The 24,416-nt window shown below is 57.4% G+C and overlaps 9 protein-coding genes across 9 annotated transcripts; 4 read left to right on the top strand and 5 right to left on the bottom strand.

Moving 5' to 3' along the window:
• Window positions 1–656: 656 nt before the first annotated feature.
• On the bottom strand, window positions 657–6,722 carry PHSY_001570 (hypothetical protein; the record flags this gene model as incomplete). Its single annotated transcript, XM_012332198.1, has 4 exons — window positions 657–3,181; window positions 3,840–5,240; window positions 5,580–5,778; window positions 6,402–6,722. The coding sequence occupies 4 exons, from the start codon at window positions 6,720–6,722 to the stop codon at window positions 657–659; spliced, it is 4,446 nt and encodes a 1,481-aa protein (XP_012187588.1).
• A 1,321-nt stretch (window positions 6,723–8,043) lies between these two features.
• Window positions 8,044–8,343, bottom strand: PHSY_001569 (hypothetical protein; the record flags this gene model as incomplete). Its single annotated transcript, XM_012332197.1, has 1 exon — window positions 8,044–8,343. The coding sequence occupies one exon, from the start codon at window positions 8,341–8,343 to the stop codon at window positions 8,044–8,046; it is 300 nt and encodes a 99-aa protein (XP_012187587.1).
• Window positions 8,344–10,394: 2,051 nt separating this feature from the next.
• PHSY_001568 (hypothetical protein) lies at window positions 10,395–10,976 on the top strand (the record flags this gene model as incomplete). Its single annotated transcript, XM_012332196.1, has 1 exon — window positions 10,395–10,976. The coding sequence occupies one exon, from the start codon at window positions 10,395–10,397 to the stop codon at window positions 10,974–10,976; it is 582 nt and encodes a 193-aa protein (XP_012187586.1).
• Window positions 10,977–11,704: 728 nt separating this feature from the next.
• Window positions 11,705–12,730, top strand: PHSY_001567 (hypothetical protein; the record flags this gene model as incomplete). Its single annotated transcript, XM_012332195.1, has 2 exons — window positions 11,705–11,766; window positions 11,860–12,730. The coding sequence occupies 2 exons, from the start codon at window positions 11,705–11,707 to the stop codon at window positions 12,728–12,730; spliced, it is 933 nt and encodes a 310-aa protein (XP_012187585.1).
• A 150-nt stretch (window positions 12,731–12,880) lies between these two features.
• PHSY_001566 (hypothetical protein) lies at window positions 12,881–13,825 on the bottom strand (the record flags this gene model as incomplete). The annotated part of the gene is made up of 1 exon (XM_012332194.1): window positions 12,881–13,825. One exon carries the CDS (start codon window positions 13,823–13,825, stop codon window positions 12,881–12,883), a length of 945 nt encoding a protein of 314 aa, XP_012187584.1.
• A 473-nt stretch (window positions 13,826–14,298) lies between these two features.
• On the top strand, window positions 14,299–15,225 carry PHSY_001565 (hypothetical protein; the record flags this gene model as incomplete). Its single annotated transcript, XM_012332193.1, has 1 exon — window positions 14,299–15,225. The coding sequence occupies one exon, from the start codon at window positions 14,299–14,301 to the stop codon at window positions 15,223–15,225; it is 927 nt and encodes a 308-aa protein (XP_012187583.1).
• Window positions 15,226–15,426: 201 nt separating this feature from the next.
• Window positions 15,427–16,869, bottom strand: PHSY_001564 (hypothetical protein; the record flags this gene model as incomplete). The annotated part of the gene is made up of 1 exon (XM_012332192.1): window positions 15,427–16,869. One exon carries the CDS (start codon window positions 16,867–16,869, stop codon window positions 15,427–15,429), a length of 1,443 nt encoding a protein of 480 aa, XP_012187582.1.
• Window positions 16,870–17,233: 364 nt separating this feature from the next.
• PHSY_001563 (hypothetical protein) lies at window positions 17,234–20,344 on the top strand (the record flags this gene model as incomplete). Its single annotated transcript, XM_012332191.1, has 1 exon — window positions 17,234–20,344. One exon carries the CDS (start codon window positions 17,234–17,236, stop codon window positions 20,342–20,344), a length of 3,111 nt encoding a protein of 1,036 aa, XP_012187581.1.
• A 638-nt stretch (window positions 20,345–20,982) lies between these two features.
• Window positions 20,983–24,349, bottom strand: PHSY_001562 (aquaporin; the record flags this gene model as incomplete). The annotated part of the gene is made up of 2 exons (XM_012332190.1): window positions 20,983–22,457; window positions 23,989–24,349. 2 exons carry the CDS (start codon window positions 24,347–24,349, stop codon window positions 20,983–20,985), a joined length of 1,836 nt encoding a protein of 611 aa, XP_012187580.1.
• Between the last annotated feature and the right edge of the window lie 67 nt (window positions 24,350–24,416).

The raw sequence follows: 24,416 nt of genomic DNA, 5'->3' as shown, positions 1-24,416 counted from the left end.
TGAGCCTTGTTTTCATCGCCGTCGCCTTCTCCTGCCACATTTCTTGCGACAAACAGCCAACTGCATTCACTCAGGACAGCAGCAAAATACAGTGAAATTCAATTTTAGCTTTAGGAAATAAACATACACAAAAAATCCGAGTTGGACTGCGCTCTACTGTCGGTCGACAATTCCGCTGCATTGCCCAAGCCTGTTAAATATAACACCGCTGACAACCACCGCGCCTGGGCTCCAATGCGGTTCTCGCCCGGATCAAGCGCGTAGCGAGGCGCGTCGCGTAAAGTGCTCCTTCCTGTCCCTCAAGCCAGACGCTGACAGACACAGACAGGCAGACGGAACAGCAACAGATGCGAGACGAGAGAATGCGGGGTCCATATTCGTGAGAGCATGCAATGCCGATGAAACTACTACTAATGATACAGTGAAGATGATGGTGCGATTCCAGTTCAAAAGAGATACGAGAGTGGAAGAATAGCGAGAATACCGGCCTGAGCGACTGCAGCGTAAAGCGTTGGAGAAAGGTGAGAAGACACTAAAAGACCCTTGACTAAAAATGAGATTAAGAATACGCCCTGGCCACGGAAGAGAGCTTGCTCGTTCACATGGCCAGCCGGAGATGAAGAAAGTAGAGCGGGAGGATGGGCAGCGGGGACCGATCACGAGCTGAAGGTCTGGCCCTCGACGCCGATCGATGCCAGCAGTCCGTTCAGGTAGTCTTGCGCGCTGGCGTCGTGGCTCAGATCTCCGCTGTCGTTGAGCATCTGCTCGAAGCTGTTGTTGCCCGACTCCAGCATCTTGCCGCCCATGTCGAAGCCAGCGGGCGAGAGCAGCGGCAGGCTGTGGTTTGCGTTGCCGCCGGGCACCATCAGTCCCAGCGCCGATTCGCTGTGACCGCCAACAGCCGCAGCCATGCCTGCAGAGCTCATCGATGCACCGTTGACATGTGCCTGGTTGAAGCTCATGTCGAGCGGAGATGGCAATGCGCTCGCGAGCGGATTGCCTTGGTTGGCCCAGTGCCTCTCCAGACGCTCCTTTTGCATCCTGGCGTCGTCACCCGTGTTGAGCGGCGGAGGCTCGCACAGACCGGCGCCCATCTGTGGGAACGGCGTGATCGGCGTGTGTACCGCGCGTTGCTGGATCGCGCCCCATGCAGCCGGCGTCGGACTCAGGGCGGCGGGCGACACCTGCGGGTGCGGGCTCAGCATGGTACCGTTCGGTGTCCTCTGAGCGTTGAGGTACGACTGGGCCGGCGGGATCGACAACATCAGGTTGGGCTTGGTCATCGACAGGCCGCGCTTGCGCAGCAGCGTAGGCGCTTGAACATGAGCGTTCGAGCCCTCCTTTGGAGCAGGAGCTTTGAAGCCGAAGCTCGGTTGCGGCGACGGCTGAGTGTGGATCACCGAAGGTGGTGGCTGGGCATGGCCAAAGCCACGCGCGGCGGGCGCGCCATTGAGCGTGTTGAGCTGAGGCTGCTGCTGATGGACCATGGCGGGGTGCAGCTGAGCAACACCGGCGTGCGGGAAGCCGGGCGTCATCGGCGACAACCCAGGAGCACCACCCATGTGAAGGCCGGCGCCGGCGTGCAGCAAAGGCGATGCCAGAGGCGCGGCCCGACCCAGCGGCGAAACACTGGGACCTGCAGTGAGGAGCGAGACGGTGGGGACGCCTGGACTAGTACCGAGCGACTCGACACACTCGAGGTCCCAGGCGATGACAAGCACGACGTCACCCACCTTGCTGCCAGGGCTCAGGCTGGAACCAGCGTCGTTGAGCAGCGCAGGTGCGCCCTCGCGAGCGGCTGTAGCAGCAGAGGCTCCAGCAGCACCTTCACCCGCTACCACCAGCTCTTGGATGATGGTGACACCCGAAACGGCCATACCAAGCGCAGCACGCTCGCTTGGCTCTTTGCCGAAGGACTGAAGCCCATCTCGTCCGCCGTAGGCGTTGACAGGGTGGTTACGGCTGAGGAAATCGGCCCAGAAGTCGGTGGCGAAGGGAGCCTGGTGGCACCAGCGGTGACGCAAGCTGCCGTTGGACTGGTTGTTCGCATCCAGGGGCGTGCGAGGCGAGACGGGACCGCTCGACGTGCCCGACACGGGGCTCAGCGAGGTGACGCTGCCGTCGCTCTCGCGGCGCTGGATGTTCTTGCTCTTGACAGGTGTGGAGGAGGTCACGTCCTCCTGCGACGGCGCGGTCGAGTCGACTTCAGAAGCCGATTTGACGTTCTCATCCGCAACAGCAACAGTGCCGGCCGCCGTGCTGGTGGGGTTGGTCTCGGCGCCGTTCCTGCCCGAAATCTTTCGGGGAGCGTCGAGCGGCTCCACTAGCGACAAGACACGCTTGCCATGCGAGTAGACTGTAGTGACCGAGGTGAGGCGCAGATCCTGAGCCGATGTCAACGAGAGCTGCGTGCTGAAGTGGTCGTAGCGCGGCATCATGACATCGTGGCGCGGAACAGAGAGCGGCACGTGGACGTGCAGGAACTGGCAGGGCATGTGGTGGTACATCTCGGCAAGACGGGGGAAGCGGAAGTGACCGACACGCACCGAATCCAGCGTCATCTGAGGCAGGCAAGACTGGTTGTTGGCGTAGGTGGACATCGAGTTGCGGTCGAGGTTGGTATAAACGTGCTTCTCGTCGCCGGATGAGCAGTGCACCCACATGGAGAAGCTTGCAGGGAGGATGGGGCACGGCGTCTTGCCACTCGTGTCCTTGGCGCCGGTGCGCTGAGGCAGGTGGAGATCGTTGAGTCCCGATGTGATGGCGTGCGTAGCCGAGAGAGGTGGAGCGCACGGCGAGAGGGGGCTGGCGAGACCCTGACCGCCAGTGAGACCGGGGGTATAAGGAGAGAGGAGACCACCGCTTGCACTATCCATCGAGAGCATTGGATAGCCGCCTCCAAGACCGCCGTAGCCGTAGCCGGCGAGCGTCTGCGCGTACATCATACCGCCAGCGGGAATGTAGAAGTCCTCCTCCGTGGTGGGCTCTGCGATGAGCTGTTGGAACTCAGGATCGCCCTTGCGGATGTTCTTGAGCACCTGGATGTGACTCGAGACCTGCTTTCGAGTGCGAACCTTGTTGGTCTTACGCTCGATATAGTCGGCGATCAGCTCGTTGCGACCACAAGGCTTGCCGTGGACCAGCACCTTTCGACGACCGAGTTTGGGGATGAGGCGAAGTGCTGTCGGTGGAACAAAATCGTGAACCGGCACGAGATTCGAGTGATAGAGGGAAGCGGGATGGGGATTGATGGTGGTAAGGAGAACGGAAGGAAGGACGGAGCAAAGATGGGAAGGAGGACAAAGGTGTCAGTCAGTACATGTTCAGGTTATGAACGTGGGGAAAATGTTCACAAGACGCCGCACGGAATCGCTGGGAATCCTATTCCGCAACCTCAGCGCTGGAGCTGTGGGTCGTCCATGGAGGCGATTGGCATCGCCGCAACCAGCGATGCAGTTTTGGCTTTGGGAACCCGGCAGTGATTAAGGTTTCAAGCACCTCGGAGCAAGGATGAAGGTGTTGGTCGAGAGGCGCTCGGCGTTCTTGAGACCAAATCCGAACGCGCCAGCTCGGTCAAATACAAAATTCCGAATTGAATCATCTCAACGCCCGCGAGCGTTCCTAATTCGGACTTTGAAATTTGACCGAGTCGCGTGCCCCTGGAAAGCCTGTCTGACGCTGGATCGACTGCCACCCATTGCTTTCTTGCACTTCCAACAGCGCCAGCAGAAGCAGTGGATCATCCATCGACAGCCCACAGGCTTGACTTTGAGCAACATTCTGGAGGTGGACGATGAAACTGGAACCTGGCGGGAACAGAGCGACAAAGAGAGACTTACCTTCCCAGAATGCGACCTCGACGTCATCAGGCCATACGTCTTGGTTCTTGCCGTTGGCGTTGGCGCTGTCGTTGCTGGCAGACGCAGACGCCTTGGCGGGGGTCGACTTGTCGTTCGACGCTCTTCTGGCGAGAGACGACTGCGACTGTGCCCTCTGCATGGCGTCCGCCGGAGCACGTGGTGGCGCACTCTTGGGCGCGTGTTCGCCGTTGAAGCCTGGCAGCGCCAAGCTGGCGGTAAGGTTGGAAATGTGATCTGCGCGGTCCATGGCCGTAAGCGAAAGACGCCGAACTCGGCTGGGAGAAGCGGACGACTGTACCGAAGCCGGCGTCTCGAGCACGCCGCCTACACTAGAGCCGACAGAGTATTGGGGCTGCTGCTGATAGGCGTACATGTTGGGCGGAGTCTGTTGAGGCAAGAAGTGCTGGTTTTGCGCCATGTGTTCAACGGTGCGTTCGGGTGTAGCGTCCACCTGAGATGTACGACGTCGCTTAGCATCCTCGGCGAAGCCTGCCAGAGGGGTAGGCGTTGGGCTGTTGCTCGACGACATGCTCACGGTCAGCCGCGGTGGAGACATGAGGAAGCCGCTTCCGGACGCGTCCTGCATGCTTGCGCTCGTGTCGGCTGCCATGTTGGGAGCGTACGCGAACGAACCGAATGCGTCGACCGAGATGCTCATGCTCCTTGGACCGGCATTGAGGCCAGTAAAGTTGCCGTACTCGGCCATAGACGAGCTGGAATCGGACGACGGCATCAGAGGCTGGATGCTGTGACGACGACCCGAGTTTGAGTCGGCGCGGACGTGGAGCATCGAACCGAAAGCGGCCGAAGGCTGCGATGTCGTGGGACGCTTGCCGCCAAAGAAGGAGCTGCCGTCTCCGCTTCCAAAGGCAAGCTGCATGTCGGCATTCATGCCTTCAAAGTCGAGCGCGGCAGCAAGGGACTGCGCATCGCCGCTCATGTCTGCGTCCATGATGCCGGGCGCATTGTGGGCAAAAAGGAGGCCCGAATCTGATGTGTCTCCACCCATGCTGTACTCGTTGCGCTTGGTGGCAGAAGCAAATGCTGCATTGACAGCAGTGATGGACGTCGAGTCATGGTGGAGGCGATCTGCCTCATCCTGTTTGAGGTTGGCCATGTCGTTGTCAGGTGTGCACAAGAGCGAAGAGGACGAAAGCGTCGAGTCGGAGTAGGTAGGCGATGGGAAAAGGTGGTGAAGTCCTCCTGTAGGAGTACTAGATTGAGCAGTTGACATTTGCGCTGCCGCCCTGCTATTTGAGCTGGACTCTTTTGATGTCGGATGTTGCCCGTTGGAAATTTGGACGGGCTCGAATAGCTGGCGATCCTCACAGCTTTCTGGACCTAGGAGAGAATCGATGCGAAGGTGGTGTAAGACTGTCGCTGTGGGAAGACGCCAGGAAAGGCAAGTCGGTTCAATGAGCGTTGGTGGCGTGTCCGATGGGGAGAGATTGCGAGCCTAGTGGAGTAGAGGGAGTGGTATCAAGCAAGGATGGAAGGTGAGATGGAGAGGGACGCTAGTGGTGGCGAGGAGTAGCCTCACGGTGTTGGCGATGGAAGATTAAGATGAAGGGGAGAACAGATAGATGAGGGAAGAAGGAAGACATCGACAAGGGGGATCGACGACAAGCATACAGCCTTATAAGGTGGAATGGAGGTTGCTAGGACAGAAATGTCTCGAGCATCAATCCATCTGAGACCGATGTCGATCGTGAGACTTACTGGGCAGATGACGACTGAGGGGCAGCAATCTTGCGCTGACGTTAGTGCCCAGGCGGCCTTGGTCGAGGAGTCGCGAGGTGTAGAGGCGGAATCGAGCCGGGAGCGGGGTGATGCAGCCGGCAAATACCCGCGACGTCCAACGGTGGCGGATCCAAAGACGGCAGCGTCCAGCAGTGCGAGCGCAAGGGGCTCGGAACGTCTGAATCGGATGGGGCAAAGCTGACAAGGATGCTGCACGGGCAGGTGCTGAGGACTCTCAGACGAGGTTGGTAGTGCTGCTTCGACGGCGGCAGCTTGAATTGCAAAGCAAAAGGGGAGTGCAGAAGTGAAGATCGAAGAGGGGAGAAATGAGGGGTGCAAGGGGTCATGTCAATGAGTGCCGTGTCGTCGAGAGGCCTGTCATGCAGTGGTCTGGATTCTGACAGATCACAAAGCAGCTTTGAGCCCTTGATCGTGCATTGCCGCCACGAAAAGCTTTTCGAGCGCCCTCGTGAGCTTATTCGGGATCGACAGGACTAGACCTCTTGTATCGCTCCGCTGCCACTCAGATACATCAGCTGTGTGCGTGACCTGGTCGAGCAAGACTGCTCCCTCCCTCTGCTGATCCGGACGATGACCCATGGGGTTGCGCCCATCAGTTGCGCTGCACGAGATGCAAGGGAAGCCATGAAAGCAATGATGTCGCGAACGGTTGTCTGATGCGATGCGCTTAGCGCCCCTGCTTTGCAGCTCTCGACGGCAGATAGATCAGAGCAGGATGCATTCAAAGCCCAAAGTGTGCCAGCTGACAGGGTCAGGGAACGACGTCTGCGAACGCGCAACGAAGCAGCATAGCTTGATGGATCGAGGGAAGCGAGGAGTCCGGATCGCAGAATGGCAGTCGTGCCAAGACGGAGGAGGAAGCTCGCACAGGCAGAAGTCAAGGTCGCTTGCAAAGCATCGATGGACACCTGCTCGCTTGCGCTGCGTCTGTGACCAGGTGCCGAATGGTCGGACGCCACCAACCGAACGTAAAAGAGCTGCAGGAGGAGGTCGCACCAGAGACAGAGAGCCACGAGGAGCAGGGAAACGATACATCACAAAGCGGTGCAGGTGACGAATGCTGCTGCACGTCTGCAGATCCGCATTGGCGAGCTTGGTCATGCAGAATCAGGGGTCCGACGGTGGGACATTTACCGCTGCGATTTGACCCCTTGTGCATCGACGCGCTGCGCATCATGTGAATGTGGACACTTTCATCCTGCCGAGGTTCTGGATCCGACCGCACACAAAAGACACCAGATCCCGTCCGACACCCTCCGTTTTGGATGCAGATCCCGGCAGCCTCCTGCAACGGATGAACACGCCAGATAAGGCCATCGTCCAAGGAGTCGACCAAGCTGGGAACCATGAGAAGACAGTGGCACGCTGTCGCGTCGCATAGTCTCTCGCTTGGTGTCGCCGTAAGTGAGCGACACGACGAGCGCTGAACGCCGATCAGTCAGGCACGTATGTGAGACGAGGGACTGCAGACCATCGACAAGAGGGGCATAAAACCACATCGGGAGAAGGATCAGAATGGTGGTGACGGGACCCGCGGTAGCTGCCTCAGGCCGAATTGATCAGAAGCCAGGGGTCTTGAGATGAGACGGCAACGGCACTGGCAGCGAGGAACAAGGAAGTACGCGAGCGACAAAGGCGACGAACCGAGGAGGCTGAATCCTTTGCCAAGGAGCGATGACCAAGCGGCCAGACAGCCGCTGAGCAGCAGCCACACTGACCGCAGAAGACGCCGCACACTGGTTGTGATCGGGACGGAGATCAGCTCGTCTTGGTGGATATGGGTAGCGTCGGGCTGGCTGGCTGACTGGCTGGCTGACGGGCGACAAGTAAGGGGTCGGCGGCTATGGCAACTTGAAAAAACTGACTGAATGCAGACTTCCAGCCAGAATTGACAGTCGTGCTGTCACTCTGAGACCAACACTTTTGGGCGCCTCCTTTTTCCTGGTCACTCCTCGACCGACGCGTTTCAGGCGTGGCTCGAGGTGTGACCTGCTGCGAAAATGGATTTCGACCTTTTTTCTTTCCAGGTTGAGAGGGAAAGGCGGTGGCAGCTTAGCAACGAGGACAGGCAAAGCAATCCCTTGCATATCGCTTGCAGGCATGTATGATACGGTCGCTGAGGCGTGCCTTGTCCTCATCTGGTCGCCTGCCCCCTGATGGATGCATGCGAAGCGTTCCATGGATCCTAGCATCATCGCCTACAACGTAGTGTGCGAGATGATCAGCTTCTTCGCTTACGTCGAGCTCAGAATGCATGTCATTCCTCCCCTGACCTCTCCCTCGTTGCGAAAATGAACAGCATCGCATCGTCGAGGCCAGCTTTGTGCTGTACCTCGATCGCTTGTTTCGTACGCGATCGAAGCCTTGGATTGATCCGATCGCCGCTGCGCCATCATCCCTGTTCTCAGCGCTCGCTTCTGCATCACATGGCACCGTGCTCGCCCTCTGCGGGGTCCGCTTTCGATCGCATACGATCCGTGAGGCCGATCCTGCCACGTTCCGGGACATCTCTGGCGATCGCCTCGCCGGCCATCGTTGTCCAAGCGAGACCAACACTGCCTGACCTGGAGATGGAGTGTTGATCTCGTCGATGGCAGCGCGTCGGGACGCGCAGGCTTACGACATACAGCGTGACCTTGGCCCCAGCATCGTCGCGTTGCCTCAGCTGCACTCGCTTATGTCGGAAGCTCCTTGCCTGGCTGATGCGCAACGGACTGAACATGGTCCCCGACTCTGATCCCGATCATGCGCGATCCGCTGACCACTGTCATCTGGGACAGGTCAGGTCAATTGATGGCACGTCATCACTTACCAGTAAAGAAGGATGGCGATAGACAGCGACTGCGTAACAAAGAGGTGCTGTGATCTGGTCGAGCCGTCACGCCAAAGCGTAGAAGTCAGAGTCGTACGTCGATTCGTGCGTCTGACTCTGGACACGATTTGTGGATGATCGGGCTTGTCGAGAGATGTCGAGGACGACGATTACGTGTCGGTGTTGATGCACAGAGGGAAGACGATCAATGTAGGAGGTGTGGCGGGAAGCAAGGGGTCAATGATCACGGGCATCAGATATGTACGTGTACAAATGTTTGTGGCAAGCAAGGAGGCCCGGACCGAGCAATGTCAGGAGAAGACTTCAGACAGTCCGTTTGCCAGATCTTGCTCCGCTCCATGCGCTTCGAACGCATCCTCGAACAAGCGAACGGGAGTCACGGAAGATGATTATTGCTTTCTTGACAAGGAGCGTCGAATGGACTCGCCGGTCGATGGATGCTCATCGGGAGCGTTCAGATCGGATGTGGACTAGCCAAGTTGGCCACGGGCCGTTCAGGAACCTCGGTAACGATGAAGTAGCTGGATAGGGCCGGCAAAATTCACTCTACCTCTGATAGGTCTCTCGTATCATCATCTTTCGAGCTTCGTTTGGAAGCTTCTCGTCCGTCTCGTAAGCAAAAGCGCACCCTCAACCCTCAAGCTTCAATCGACACACCTGTCGAGAAAGGAAAGGTATGGGTGGTCGTAGCTGTGGCTGATGACCCTTTGGTAGCGAGAACAGATCCAAACGAGCTGGAAGCCGAAATTGACAGCTTGAAGAATAAAAATCGGTACATTCCTCGCTCCAGCGAATCTCAGACATTCTTGTCTCGCCAACGTATCTTTCCGATTTGCCATGAGGGCAGGCGAGCAAAGCATGTGCTTTTCCTGACTCTTGCGTTCATCTCTGTCGTCAGATCAGGTGTCTGGCAGCTTCTCGCGTCGTGTTCTTGACGGAGACAACCGTACGCTCTGCGTCTACCGATCTTGACTCGCGGGACCGGAGAAATGACTGTCTCGGCCTTGCATCACAAGTCAGAAGGGGATATCTCGTGAGGCATAATCACCTGTACGTTGCCCTATGTGCGGATTCGAAGAGTCTCATCGAGATACTGCCTCACACATTGAAAGGGATCGGTGGCGCAACGGTGTCTTGCCGCTTTGACGTTAGCGTGAGAAGCACGCGTCACGCGAGATGCTCTCGTTCGATTGCCCGAGATCTGTCCAGTTGAGACCTGGGCTGGAGCTGTCGGCCGCAGATGGTTGAGATCCGACGGAGATGCGCTGTAGGCGATCACGATGACGGATCAGTGGACTATCTTTGTCCCCACGAAAGCTGTTGCTCAATCGAGCTTCTTTTTGGTGCCTCAATTTGGTGTGCCTTTTATTCAGCGGCACGATATTCACTAGATTTCCACCCACCCGCGAGAGTCTGACTTCGACAACGATTACACTTCTTGCCCTTGTCGTTGCAAAGTGTCGATCGACACTCGGCCGCCGGTCTTCTGTGTTTCTGACGTAAGACGAGCTTCTGTTGCTGCCTTGCCACAAGCCTAGATGCAAACTTTGGAGCCATCTATGGTTATCACCGATAGCAGAGGACCCCAACCCGATCGCACGCGAACGTAGAGAGCTGCGCAGCGGTGAATGGGGTTGGACCCTGAATTGTCGCGCCAACCCACTTGCTAGGAAGATCCTGGCTCGGCCTCCACCACCATGGTACGCCATCATACGATTCCTTCGGCCGCAACCATGTCATACCTACCACCCATCAACACGCTATGGGACCACGCGTCGCATCCGTCCAAACGTGCGTGGTCTCGGTCGCCGTCGCCCGAACCGGCGCATCATGACTCCACCAACGCGCAGGCAGGACCGAGCACGCAATTGGCACCGGCACGACAAGCTGCCATCCAGCGTCGGCTGGTACGTCAGTCTACGCGAGGCGATCATCTTCCCATGCGAACGAGGAGCGCCGAGCAAGCTCGCTTGCTACGCGCGCTGAAGGGCTATCCGCCCATCGGAAGCTCAGCCGATGCGGACCAGCTCAGCGATCTGGAGGAATCCATCGAAGTGGGCAAGTACCAGATGGTACGCTTCGGTGAGCGATACATCGTTCAGATCGGTCGCCGTCGGACGATGCGCGAGGAGGAGCTTTCGAATGAGGAGGACGACGGCAGAAGGGCTGGCATATCTGCGGTAGACGCCGGGTTGTCGATCGGCCCAGAGGGCGGAGTTCTGACGGCGAACGAAGACGCGTCGCTGCAAGCAGAAGGAGGGGGCAATGAAGGTGCTACCGGCCCATTCGTCGGAGGACACACTGGTCATGCACAGGCAGAATTCAACCAGCGACAGATCGCAGAGGCAGAACGAAGAGCACGAGACGCTGAAGCGGGAGCCAACAGGGCTGCGGCCGCCGCCGAAGCTGCGCGCAGTCAAGCCGAAAGACAGGCTGCTTTCCAAGAGGAGGAAGATGCGGTGGACCTCGATGGCGACGTCGAAGATCTCGACGAGGGCGATGACGAGGTCGACTTTGACTAGCTTTGCGATCAATCATCGTTGAAAGCTCGAAACAAAACGCCTGCCCATCACACACATTGTACAGTACACATACCCAGCTCCTGCGCTCCATCATTCTGTCATTGACCTCGTGTCATCAGCTCCACCATCGTCGAGTCGCTGGATCGCATTGCGGCCCTATCCTGGCTGCAGAACATACGTCGAGTCTTGCTGAGGTTGAATGGGCGTCTCGCAAACAGCGTGGGGAAGTGGGCGCGTCTGACTCGGGCGAGAATTGTTTGAAATTGGAATGGGCGGCGGTGTCGCATGGCTGATTTGGCGGAGAGACGCACAGACCGACGAGACCTGTCTCGCCAAATTGGCTGTGTCAAGATTTGGAAATCGGTCAGCCCGAAACTCGGCCAAAGCCATCCACCGCCTTGAGCCAACTCCACACGCTCACGCTCACGCACATCACTCTCTCCCTCTTCTTCAGTCATCGCCATCCGACTCTTCGGCTCTTCCGCTCCTCGTGGTCTAGAACAACATCCTTCTCCGAACATTTCGGTCTACGAATCCCACATTTGGCATCAGCTTCACGACCCAGCAAGTGATTATCAAAGGGCCGCAAGAAGATCCACACCCTACCTTCGGCCCTCATTGCTGCTGCACTGGACGCTGCGACACTATCTCGGTCTGATCACTGCATACGAACTGGAAGAAACCCCATTGCCAATCTTGCCCTCGAATCATCTCATTTCGCCGTCAAGATGATCTTGCTCGGCACCGAAAACATCATCATCCGCGATGTCTTGACAGAAAAGTTCGAAAAGTAGGTTGAATCCCGCACTGTGGAATGGTGTCATTGATTGGTAGCAAGACTGACAGATCATGATGATGACTTCTTCTCTCGTCGACCCAACAGACCCGCATCAGTTGACCAAACTTTCACCGACTTTGACGGCGTAGCCTACCACCTGGAATCCACGAGCAAAGCAGGCCCGCTGACACTCTCGATGGACATCCGATGTTGGTCCGAGCTGGTACAGGCTGGTGCACTCGACGTGCTCAAGCGCGAGTACGGGTCGTGGATCCGAGACTCGGTGGAACCGGAATACAGCGTGACGCTCGAATTCGACTATGCCAAAGTGCCAGCTGCGGGGCCGGAACGCGATGCGCTCATCGCCAGCGTCTCGCTGCTGAAACGCAACGCCATGGCAGCACCATTCGAACGCGCATTTGCGATGCAGAAGAAGCTGGAAGAGGAAGCTGAAAGCACGGTGCCCAGCACGGGGACGGAGATCATGCCGATCAACTACCGAGACGACGAAGCGATCTACGTGATCCCTTCAGCGGATCGTGTCACGGTGGTGTTTACCACGACGTTCAAAGAGGAGACAGACAAGGTGCTAGGCAAGGTGTTTCTGCAAGAATTTGTGGATGCACGCAGGCAACCATCGATCCAGAATGCGCCGCAGGTGTTGTACTCGAATCGCGAACCTCCGCTCGAGGTGCGCAACGTGGCCGGTCTCAACAAGGGCGACGATGTGGGCTACGTCACGTTTGTGCTGTTCCCGAGACATTTCAGCAACGCCGAGGTGATGGCGGGCACCATCTCGAGGATCCAGCTGTTCCGCGACTACCTGCACTACCACATCAAGTGCAGCAAGGCGTACATGCACAGCAGGATGCGTCACCGTGTCGCCGAGTTCCTCAAGGTGCTCAACAGGGCCAAGCCCGAGCTGGCGGAGAAGGAGAGGAAGACGGCTAGCGGTAGGACGTTCCGCCGCGCGTAGACTATGACTGGCAAAATGTTGAATAAGAAGACGCTTTTATACTAGGAAGGGTGTCTGTGGCTCACGGCGCATCTCAGAACGGCACAGAGTGTGGAAGAGCAGCAGTTGCGATGAGGATGTGTGTATAGTGTGTGATGGTATAAGGGGTATCTAGGTGATTCGTATTGACTCTCCCGGCGTCAACTGCTTGACCACGCATTCGCGCTGCATTGCTCCATCCGCGTGCATCTCGCTTATCATCTGGTGTGCCGTCTCCAACGAGAAAACTTGTCTGCTTAATAAGCGACCGACAATGCCTTCTCCCTGCTTGTGTTCGTCGTGAGTAGCCAGGACGATGTGCGGGTTGAATACGGGTATCAGATGCAGGATGTTGGGGAAGCCACAAGCGACTGTACCGATGAGAGGGAGGGTTTGACGGTCGAAGCTGTGGATGAGGACTCGCTTGACGGAGTCGTCTTGCGATGTGAGATGGGGTGGGAGGGAGGTAGGGGTGATACCGTGCGGAGAGTAGAGGATTTGGGTTGGGATGGTGGTTGAACAGGAGACTAGGATGCCACCGTGTAGCTTGGACCATGCGGGGCTGACGGCCCAGTCCTTCGCTGGCAGGTGGTCGATGGTGATGCCGTGCGGTAGCACTGAGGTAGCTGGATCTTGTCGTACAGCGATCGACGAGAGATTGACCACTTTCGCGCCAAGGTTTACTTTGATGGAACGTAGTGCGGCGAGAGAATCGTTCGTGGTAAAGATCGTAGCTCTGCGTAACACGGCCAACGACTCTTGATCGGTGATGGTCTCGGGATGCAGATGATCTGTGAATGGATGACTGAAGAGGACCGCATCTATCCGTTCTTTACCAGAGGACTGGGTGTGAAGCCATGCATCGAGTTTAGCGAGGGATGCGAATGCGGAGGGTTCGATACGAGTCTGCCGAGAGAAGAGCGGCGAACCGTCGACCTGTGGTGTTGGGTCAAGCCATGGATCGATGACAAGGTTGCAGAAGTGCGAATTCGCCGGGTTTGCCGGGTGCGAAGAGGTGGGAAGACGGAAGAGCCAAGACGTGTCGCCGTTGAGCTTGTGCAATCCGACGGCTGACATGGTCGTCGACGAATGCGCTGGCTCTGTCATGTAGGCAGCATGACTTTGGCGCAGTGACGAGTTGTATGACGAGGATGATGGTTTTGGTGATGGTGTCGTCCTTGTGTACACAGAACGTAGCTCGGCTCGAGTTGGAAATGCACTTGGGAAGCACTCTGACGTGGGTTGCAGCAACAACCAAAGTGTGTGTGTGCACAGACGCACCTCGCGCTCTGCCGTGTGGAGGCGCGCGACTGAGCCGTGTGACTGTGCGACTGACTCGGTATTGCCAAGATTAAGCTCAGTTTGGCCACATTCCCGCCCCTCGACGCCGGTTTGGCTTGACTCGACAGAGACCCTGCAGTGGGGATCCGAGTCACTCGTCACTACACCAGCCTTCTCGTCGCTGCTTATCTTGTCTCGCGACCATCATCACCTGCCACTTTGTCAAGACCGTCAACCCGACATTGCTACCAATTCGTAAACAATCGTGAATGATGTCAAACCTCCTTCAAAGCGTCCTCAGCTCGAGGCTAGCCAACGCTACTCTTGGCCCAAGCTCCAACGAAGCATCCAGCGACACCCCAACCGAGTCCAAGGAAGGCCTCAACGACTGGGAGGAGGTCGACACCGACGATGAGCTCGTCAACGTTCAATCCACACCTGCCACTGCTGCCGCAACACCACTCGAACGAAGTCGACCTGCCTCCCCCACGCGTGCTCACTCCTCCTCCCGCTTAGCCGTGGAGACCGACACCACCGATTTTGAGAGCGACGTCGATGCTGCTACGTCCTCATCGAAACAGCTGAGCTCGTCCAAGCTTCGCACCACTTCCAGTACGGGCGCAAGAAAACGTTCCTCCAAAGGTAGCAAAACCGACCCACTTCGCGCCTTCACCAGCGAAATCGCCCAACACATCTTCCTCCAGCTCCCCGTCGAATCCCTCACCGCCTGCTCCGGCGTCTGCAAGCGATGGCGTAGATCAGCAACGCTCAACTACTGCTGGTATCGACATCACCAACACCAGTTCTCCGCGGGTTCGTTGGATTCCGCCCTGCCCGCCATTCCTGCTTGGGGGAACGGCGGTGCCAAATGGACCAGAAGAGAGAGCAAGACCGACTGGAAGACACAATTCGGCCGTCAGAAGCGTATGCAGGCAAAGGATGCCGCCAGAGCAGAATCGTTGCCCGGATCGGGAACCGCGACCCCATCCAGGACGCAGAGGTTGCAGGATGCCGGCATCATGACCACGCACGAAGCCAGGATGCAACAGTGGAAGGAGGAATCTGATGCCCAGTGGACCAAGCAGGAGATGAGAGATTACTACAAATCCGGTGCAAAGGGTGGCAAGTTCAAGGGTAAGAGGGAAAAGGGCGGTGTCAAGACGGGCGCGGCGGGCGATGGAGGGTTATGGGAGTAGAAAGTCTTCAGGTGTGTCAATCTTGAATGAGATTCAGCTGAAAAAGTTGCAGGGTTGCCGTCATCGTTTTAAAGTCCCCTCATACCATATGTATTCGCGAGCGCACTCGCACTTTCCTTGTCTGTTCGCAAAGCAATGCTCATTTCGTGACAGATGATCGTGCGTTTCTCTGATGGTGACTTCAATCGAGCATGAGAGCTTTCAATACGACCGTCTCTCTTCATCCATCTCGTTGGTCCCTCCGAGGCTGACATCGTCCATCTCGCCATCGCCGTCCTCGTCGGTCTCGGCTGTGACTTGTGTGTGCTGCTCGGCTGCTTGGGGTTCTGCTTCCGGTGCGGTTGGCACGTCGTCTTGGGACTCGCTCGAGGTGATGATCACTTGAGGTGGTGCAGGCGTGGTTTGTGGTTCGACGGCGCCGTCTTCGGAGGGAGCGGAGGTGGTGATGATGGGCGTTGGGGTGGAGGGATGTGCTTCTGTGGCGTCGAACGGTTCGGTGCCGGCAGCTTGCTCTGTGAGCGGTGGCACGTCTTCCGCGGCGAACGGTGCTGGCTTTGTCGCAACTTCTTCTTCTTCTGTCGCCTTTGGTGTAAGAGCGTCCTTCTCCAGAGGAGGAGGAGGAGAAGTGGCAGTGCCTGCTGCTGCTGCTGCTGCTGATGATGATGCTTCAGCTGCTACTGGGGTCGCCGCTGCAGCCGACGTAGATGCACCCTGCTGCTGCTTACCCAACACCCTGTCGATGCTCTGCCTCACCGTGCTCGCGTTCGGCGGATCCTGATCCAGGTAGAAAGCCGAGATCCCCACCATCTTCTTCTGATCGTGACACGCAAAGATCCAGTGCGGCAACACAGCCGGAATGCTCAACTGCATCGCTTTACCATACCCCTGTCCCTGCGATCCTTGCGGTGCATTCACATCCCCCGGATTCCTCGCATCAGTGCAGACGTAATGCGTCGTGTCAATCTGGATCCTATCGTGCCACTTCGCCTTCATGTTGCCCAACGCCTTTTTCGCCGCTTCGAGCATCTCTGCGTCGTGTACGTGACCGAAGCAGACGCTGATTCCCGAGGTATCGTTGATGGTGTGCGTACGTGTTTTGATGACGGGAGAGGAGAAAGTACCGGCGGTCGTCTTGAGTACGAGGTGGAAGGTGTACTCTGCGTTGAGATCGAGACCGGACAACTTGGTCGAAGTGTTGTGCAGAGGATTCGGGATGGGTGCCAACCTTTGGTTGTTTCGATAGATGTCGAGAGAAAGCAGCGTCGCAGTCGCCAATGTCAGTCGATCCCATTCCAGCGTCACCGAGGTCTGCGTAACGTTCCGTAGTCTCAGCGCTGGCGCCTTGGGTGCCTGTTGGCCAAAGGTGTGAAGGATATCCTCCTGGAGCTGGTCGAATTCGTCCTTCTGGCGTCGTTCCTGCTGATCGTTCCGCATCACACGGATGTTGACGACGCTGCCAGAAGAGACACCTGGCGGGAGGAGAAGCGAAGGAAACTCGATAAGCGAAGCCTTGTCGCCGATGAGAATGGCCATGCCGGCATCGAGCTTGCCGACGGTAAAAGTGAAAGAGTCATCTGAGCTGTTGGACTGCATGGTGGAATGAATGTAGTTGGGTGCGATCTGACCAACGTAGTGAGTCGACATCCCAATATTGTCGAAGAGAGGCGCAAGAGGGGACGAGATGATGATGATTTCAGGTAGGAAGGTGTCGTTGCTGGTGGAATGTCCGAGCGCAGTCTCGAATTGCCAGCCCAACACCGACACACACACACGCGCCAGAGTGCGCTGCAGCCACGCGCCTTGTTTCCGGTTGCCGATGAGCCCGATTCAACTCATAGGTTTCTTCTCACGCACAGACTGTCTGCCAAAATTGAGCAAAGACAGCATTTGCTGCCGTGTTTCCTGTCCTTCGGTAGGGCCGATTTCCGAATTGCATTCGACTTCATCGTTGAACATTGCTTCCTCGCTTCCTTCCTTCACTTCATCACGGCGGGCGTCACGGACAGGAATGATCACATTCATCCCGCTTTCGGTACCTTACGCTGCTACTGCTGCTCCAGCGGCAGCAGCGGAAGGGTCCCGAAAACGAGTGCGAACCAAGCTCGAATCCGATGCGACGACCGACAACGAGCAAGAGCACCCACGCGCTCTCGCCTATTTGTTGCAGATGGACGATGTGCGTGTCCTCATCGACTGCGGATCTACCGAAGACTTCCTCTTTCATGGTACGTCGGCTCAACTCGATGCTGACTCGGATGCTGATGCACCATCATCGCAGCAGCAGCAACAACAACAACCCGAATCGTCATCCATGGCACAGCAGCGACAGACTTCGGATCTCGATCTCGCCCAACTCAAAGCAGCTCCACTCGATACGCTGCTGCGACAACTCGCGCCTACGATCAATCTCGTGCTTCTGTCTCACTCTTCGCTCGATCATTTGGGTCTCTACGCCTACGCTCACGCCAAGCTGGGCTTGCGATGCCAGGTCTACGCTACGATGCCCGTTCAAAGCATGGGCAAGCTCACCGTGCTTGAAGCCATCCAGACATGGAGGAGTGAGGTAGACATCGAAAACGAAAGCAAGAACCCATCCTCATCGACACGCCGCTGTCTCGCTACAGTCGATGAGGTCGAAGACGCATTCGAAGAAATCAAGACGGTCCGCTACATGCAACCCACTCATCTCGAGGGCAAATGCGCCAGTCTGACGCTCACAGCCTACAACGCGGGCCACTCGCTCGGTGGTGCCGTGTGGAAGATCCGCAGTCCCACCTCAGGCACCGTCGTCATTGCGCTCGACTGGAATCACAATCGAGAACGTCACCTCGACGGCACCATCCTGCTCTCTTCTTCTGCAGCTGCTCCCGGTGCACCTGGCACCGGAGGTAGCGCTTCCGACGCCGTACGACGCCCTGACCTCCTGATCACCGAGATCGAACGCGGTCTTGTCGTCAACACCCGCCGAAAAGATCGAGATGCAGCGCTCATCGATCTGGTACACACCACCATCCAGGCGGGCAACTCGCTCCTCTTCCCCATCGACGCCTCGGCACGTCTGCTCGAACTCATGGTGTTGCTCGATCAGCACTGGGCCTACGCCTACCCTCACGCCCGCTTTCCGCTGTGTCTCATCAGTCGCACCGGCAAAGAAGTCATCGAACGATCGCGCACCTACATGGAATGGATGACGCGCGAATGGGCCACAAAGGCAAACGAAACCATCGAAGCGGAGCAGGATCAACAACAGAACAACAAACCACAACAACAGCGCAACGCCCGCGGCGGCATCCGTGCAGCCGCTGCGTCTTCACCTCTCGACTTCAAGTACGTGAAAGTGTTCCCGACGCTGCAAGCGATGGACGAAGCGATACCGCAGGATCAGGCCAAGGTCGTGCTCGCCGTGCCCCCGTCCATGACCCACGGGCCTTCGCGCAAGCTGTTTGCGCGCTTCGCACAGAATCCGAACGACGTTGTTGTGCTCATCTCGCGCGGCGAACACGGCTCGCTCTGCCGTCAACTGTGGGATGCATGGAACACGAGCCAATCGAAGGGGTTTTCGTGGTCGCAGGGTAAGCTTGGGCAAGCGGTGGTGCCGAGCAAAACGTCGCTCCGGTTCGAACTCAAGAGCAAAGTCCCGCTGGAAGGCGAGGAGCTTCGAGCGCATCTGGAGGCAGAACAGGCGGAACGGGATCGGCTGGCGCAGCAAAGGGCGCTGCTCGCTCGTTCGAGGAGAAGGCTGGAGGCGGACGAGGATGATTCTTCCGACTCTGATTCGGACGGTGGCGAGGAGGGCGAGAACGAAGACGTCTACGACGTAGCTGGTGGTGCGGGCGAACCCGGTGGAGGAATGATCCGTAAACGCCCCTACGGTGTAGCGTTCACGGAAGCGACCAACACTGGCGGTGCTGGAGGTCAAGCCGGTGCAGGTGCCGACACCAACCAGCTCTCGTTCGACATCTACCTCAAAGGCAACGCCAGCCGCGCCACCTCCTTCTTCGGCTCGAAAGCAGGCTCTGAAGGACCGTTCGGCCTCGGCGTCCGCTACCGCCTCTTCCCCGCCATCGAACGCAAACGCCTCGTGGACGGCTTCGGCGAAGTCACCGACATCGCACGCTGGCTCTCGCGCCGCCGCGCCGTCGAAGCCGCCGAATCCGCCGCCGCCGACCCGCTTTCCGAAAACGCGACGCTCACCGCCGAAGCCAAACGCAAACAGCTCGCTGCCGAGGAGGAAGCGCGCCAAGCAGCCATCCCGTCCAAGTACGTCACCGAACACGTTGCCATCAAAGTCGCGTGCAAGGTGGCGTTCATCGACATGTCCGGCCTCAACGACGGCCGGGCGTTGAAGACGCTCGTCCCGCAGCTGCATCCAAGGCGGCTGATCATGGTGAACGGCGACGCGAGGACGAATGCGGACATGTTGGGGGTGCTGGAGGCGATCAAGTCGCTGACGCGCGACGTGTTTGCGGCAAGATGGATGCAGAGCGTCGAGATTGGGCAGGTGACGAACGCGTACACGGTGCAGTTGGGAGAAGGTCTGTTGGCGGGACTGGAGTTGAGCAGGTTCGAAGAGTTTGAAGTGGCACATGTGCGTGCGATGGTGAAGAGGATGGGTGAGGATTCGACGCAATCAGTTCCCGTGTTGGAGGTGGAAGAGGATGTTTCCGCGCTGGCTTCTGCGGACGCCGATGACGACGAAAAGGAACTCGCTAAACGCGCGATCGCCTCTTCCCTCTCCACCAACGGCATCGTCCGTTCCCTCCCCTCCTCCATCCAAGCCTCTCGTCTCCTCCCCACCACCACCACCCCCGCCATCCCCGGAACCCTCTTCATCGGCGACCTCAAGCTCTCCACGCTCAAAGCGCTGCTCGGAACATCGCAGTACCGACTTCCCGCCGACTTTGCCGGCGAGGGAATGCTCGTCTGCGCTCCCAGCGCCGTGATGGGTCCGGAGGCGGTGACCGTGTCGAAGCGCGGCAAGGGGAGGATCGTGATCGAGGGGAACGTCACGAGAAACTTTGGCAGCGTGAGGAGGGCTGTTTACGGGTTGCATGCTAGGGTGGCTGGTGGGCAGACGGCGGGGACGGAGCAGGTGGAGAAGCAGGATCGGGAGGGGTAGCCAGGGAAGATGCAACGAGAATTCTTGTTTTGGCGGAGAGATTCGGTGAATGTGCTTCGTGCGGTGAGACGCTGAGTGTGTAAACGTGCCAGCTGGTCTTTAGTGAATCCCGCAGTGCATCGAGACAGCGATTCAGACAGTCCAGTTGTGGTTCCGCGCGACGGATCTGCGCACACGAACGGGATGCGATGCAGAGAAAGGCAACGCATCCTGTTCGTGTCTCTTGTCTGAGTCTGAGCCGAATCGCTCTGTCTTCTTTCACCGAGCTTGTACGGACATGATCATCTCAAACTTCAGTTTCCAAATCAAGGTCCTGTAGAGGGTCTATTATACGCAGCTAATGTATTTCAGGTTGGGCATGGGGTGGCAAAACTGTGGTATCGGTGTTGATGAGTGTGATGGGTGTGGGAAATTGAGTCCCTCGCGGCGTGCAAGAAGTGAAATGAAGTGACGGGACGCCAGTCATGCACGCGATATGCAGAGGCACGCCTGTCAAACAAGATACTGCTGTCCCCGCGATTCATGGTCCCCCTTCCTCCTCGCGTTCTCTTTCTGCGCTCCCTTCATCCTCACTTTCTCTGGAGCTCTCTCTCCATCCTACTTTTCCTCCTCTTCTCCTCTCTGTGTGCTACACCTCCTCACGCCACATCGTTGTTGACACTGTTCGGGCCCAAATCGATGGCTGCAGCCTTCTCCTTATCCTCTCTGCTCTTCTTCACCATACCTGCAGCTGTCAGTCCGTGCTCGGTACCGCTGCCCGAAACCACTGTGCCTTCGTTCTCTGCTGGCATGGCGGTTTGCTTGACGAAAGAGAACTCGGAGGCGTTCATAGTTTCGAGAACACCGATGACGTTTCCGTAGGCGTCTTTGAAGACTTGCTTGGCATCGTCGGAGTCCTGTCCAATGTTGGCCGATTCATACTGAAAGTATTTAAGCAATGTATAGAAGCCGGAGGTAAAGATGGCGGCACAGTAGGGTGCGATCCAATAGATCCAATCATAAGATTCGAAGATTCCGAGGATCGCATTTGGTCCTAGAGTTCGAGCAGGGTTTAGAGAGCCTCCGGTGTAGTTGGTTCCGGCGAGTTCGGCAAGGAAAAGGGCCAGACCGATTCCGACGGGAGCCAGGAAAGTACCGCGATGCTTCTCGGCAGCCAACAAGAAGATCGCAAGGATGAGCTGACAAGTCAGGAAAAATTCCCAGAAGAATCCCTGAGCGACGCCCGTACCGTTGGCAAGTGTCGTCCTGGCGTTCAGCCTCCCCGGCAGAAGTCCATCCGCAATCGCCGCGGCAGCGATTCCACCAAGATATTGAGCGATGGTCAAGTGAATCAGCTGGAACTTTCCCAACGTACCCGTCAAGAACAACGCCAGTGTCACGGCTGGGTTGAACAAACCGCCGGAAACTCGGTAGAAGGTCCAGGCATTGACGGCCAAACTGAAACCAAACCCAAGCGAAGAGTAAAGCAATGCCGATGTATCCACGGTGCCGTTCTGACTCAACGACGTAGCTCCGCCGTTGTTCTGACCTGCAGCTCGGGCGTTGGATGCCTGAGAAGCGATGACAAAGGCAAAGAAGAGGAAGAGGACGGTGCCGACGAACTCAGAGACGAAGGCGATGGCGTTGTTTTTGAGCTCCAATCGACGTCGAAGCGCGGCACGGTAGTGATGACGGTGTTTGTGTTCCTTTTCGTCGACCTGCATGAAGGCGGGAAGCTGTTCTTCGATGAGGATGCTTTCGCGGCGTTCGAGCATGGCTGGTTGGGCGGATTCGCCTTCGCCCAGCGAGAAGATGGAAGGCTGCGTCACCATCTGACGCGGGTTGCCGTCTCCGGTGGGGACGGGCGCTCCAGTGGGTGCAACGGCAAGTCCACCGTGCTTGTGCTCCTCGGATTTCTTGACTCCTGCGGCTTCGGCTACGGCAGTGTCGGTCGAATCGGACTGCTGAGCATTCTTAGCCTGAGCTTTGCGGTCAGCGCTTGTATCGTAGACACCTGTGCCAGCAGCTGGGACCTCTGGGTTGGCTGTGGGGTAGAGGTGGAGGTTGGCAGATGTGTCAGTCCGGAACAGCCCTGTGGTCGTCACCTTGACGGAACGTGTGCACGCGGGTTTGACTGGGTTGGGAGAGCACGCCGACTTTCATGGCGCATCGAGACCATCTCTTCTGCTGCGTATAAGTAGACTTACTCAGGTTAGTGGTGGGAGAGGGCACCTGGTCGTTGGTTGAGGTCGACATTCTCGGAATCGATGGTGCTACCCTGAGGCGCTACGAAGGATGCGGACGAGGGCTCGAGGTTGTCCTGGCGAAGGTGTTCAAGGTGTATAGAAAGGGTCTGATCGTGAGCAACAGTGCTACCTCCCTATGAGAGCTTTGAGGGAAGTAGGTCTCTTTCAGGGTGATGCGAGAGAGGAAGGTATGGTGCGAAGTCAAGGCGTAGCGGACCTCTGTGCTCAATAAGAAGGATTCTTGACCAAATCCTATTCTGGGATACTGCACACGACGAGAGCGACCCTCTAGATTGTCTTTGCTTTCCCCACTCTTTCTTCTGCTCAGGCCCGAAATCAAACCGTTCTGATGGGAACGGTTGAGCTGCTGAATGGTCGACGGAGATCAGACATGGCCTCGCTTGTTCCACCCGCCAAGGCGTAGCCGAACCCATTTCACGAATCCTCCTTGCTGCGCGATGTCCATCTTTGACGTCCGCTGCACGAGAGGACGCCGAGCGACGGGTACGCCAAAAAATCTTTCAGCCGCAACCACGAGCGTGAATCGAATGCCTCTCCTAGTAGCCAAGATGGCGCAAGGACTATTATTACCTCACCTGCAGCCGTCGACTCTGCATTTGACAGTCAAACTCCGCATTTGTGGCTTTTTCCACGCATTTCCGACCTTCCTTGCACTTTTTGCATGATTCCATTCTTCGCGCACAGGAAGAGATTCTCGCACACACCAAGATGAAGACAGCGTCATGTATTGCAAGCGGATCTTGAATGTCTCCAGTCCTTTACCCACTTCATGATCGGACAGCATAGTATCGTCGAGATCGGTCTAGCCCACCACGTCCATGACGGAACAACTGGTAATCTCTTCCCACCAACGCAACAGTCAGGTCCCCACCAGCCACAGCGCCACTTTCTTCCTCTTTCGACTCTGCAAGCACGATCTCTTCGCACTATCGCCGGTCGCGACGTGTTTCATATCGGCTCAGATTGACCCCCCTTGCCATGCACGAGCGTGTGGGAGTCCGAAGATTTCCAAATGCCGCTGCGCCCACTCTCTCACAGACCGCGTGCATGCCACGACGTCATCCTTCCAGAATCGGCGAATTTTTGTAACCGCTGAGCTGCAAGCCCTGAAACATCGCTTCTGACCAGTGCTAAATTTAGAAAGTCATTTCTTCGCCTCGTTCACCAATCTAACACCTTCTGCCTGACGATGAGGATCTCATCGACCCGATGCACCCTCACCATCTCACTTCGTACACCTTGACCACTTACAACGTACCAAATGTCTTGCTTTTGAAATACAAAGAATGTCAATGCAGCCACTTCCTACTCCCGCTCATCCCTTCTGCCCATGCCCACCTAGCAGATCCCTCCCCTCAGCCGCATCCTGCCAGCTCCCATCTCCAGCCGAACCCGTACCCGACCCGCCAGACTGTCGCTCATCCTCATCATCGTCAATGTCGACGATGGCACCCGTGACGGCAGCACCCTTCTTCCCGTCGTCAGCCGAAGCAACCGTAGTATCCGCATCGTCTTCCTCTTCCGGCTCCTCGTCGTGCAGTGCAAAGCGGCGATCACCATCGGTCTCGTCGTCCAGATCATCGCGGTAAGGCTCATCCGTCCGTCCACGGCCGAGCAAACCACGTCCAGCCGACGCACCACCCTCCTGATCATCATCCTCATCATCGGAACCCTCCGCAAACGCATCATACAGCTCCTTGGTCCTTCGCGACTTTTCCCCGCGACGACCTCCCCTCCCCCCAACGTCCAACTCACCCATCGCCACCTCCTCATCATTCGCCAGCGACTCGTACCCACCTCCCCCACCACCCCCTCCACTCCCTCCT

Source organism: Pseudozyma hubeiensis (genome assembly GCF_000403515.1).
Source record: "Pseudozyma hubeiensis SY62 DNA, scaffold: PHS18, whole genome shotgun sequence".
Lineage (NCBI taxonomy): Eukaryota > Fungi > Basidiomycota > Ustilaginomycetes > Ustilaginales > Ustilaginaceae > Pseudozyma > Pseudozyma hubeiensis.
This window is presented reverse-complemented; position numbering and strand designations above follow the sequence as displayed.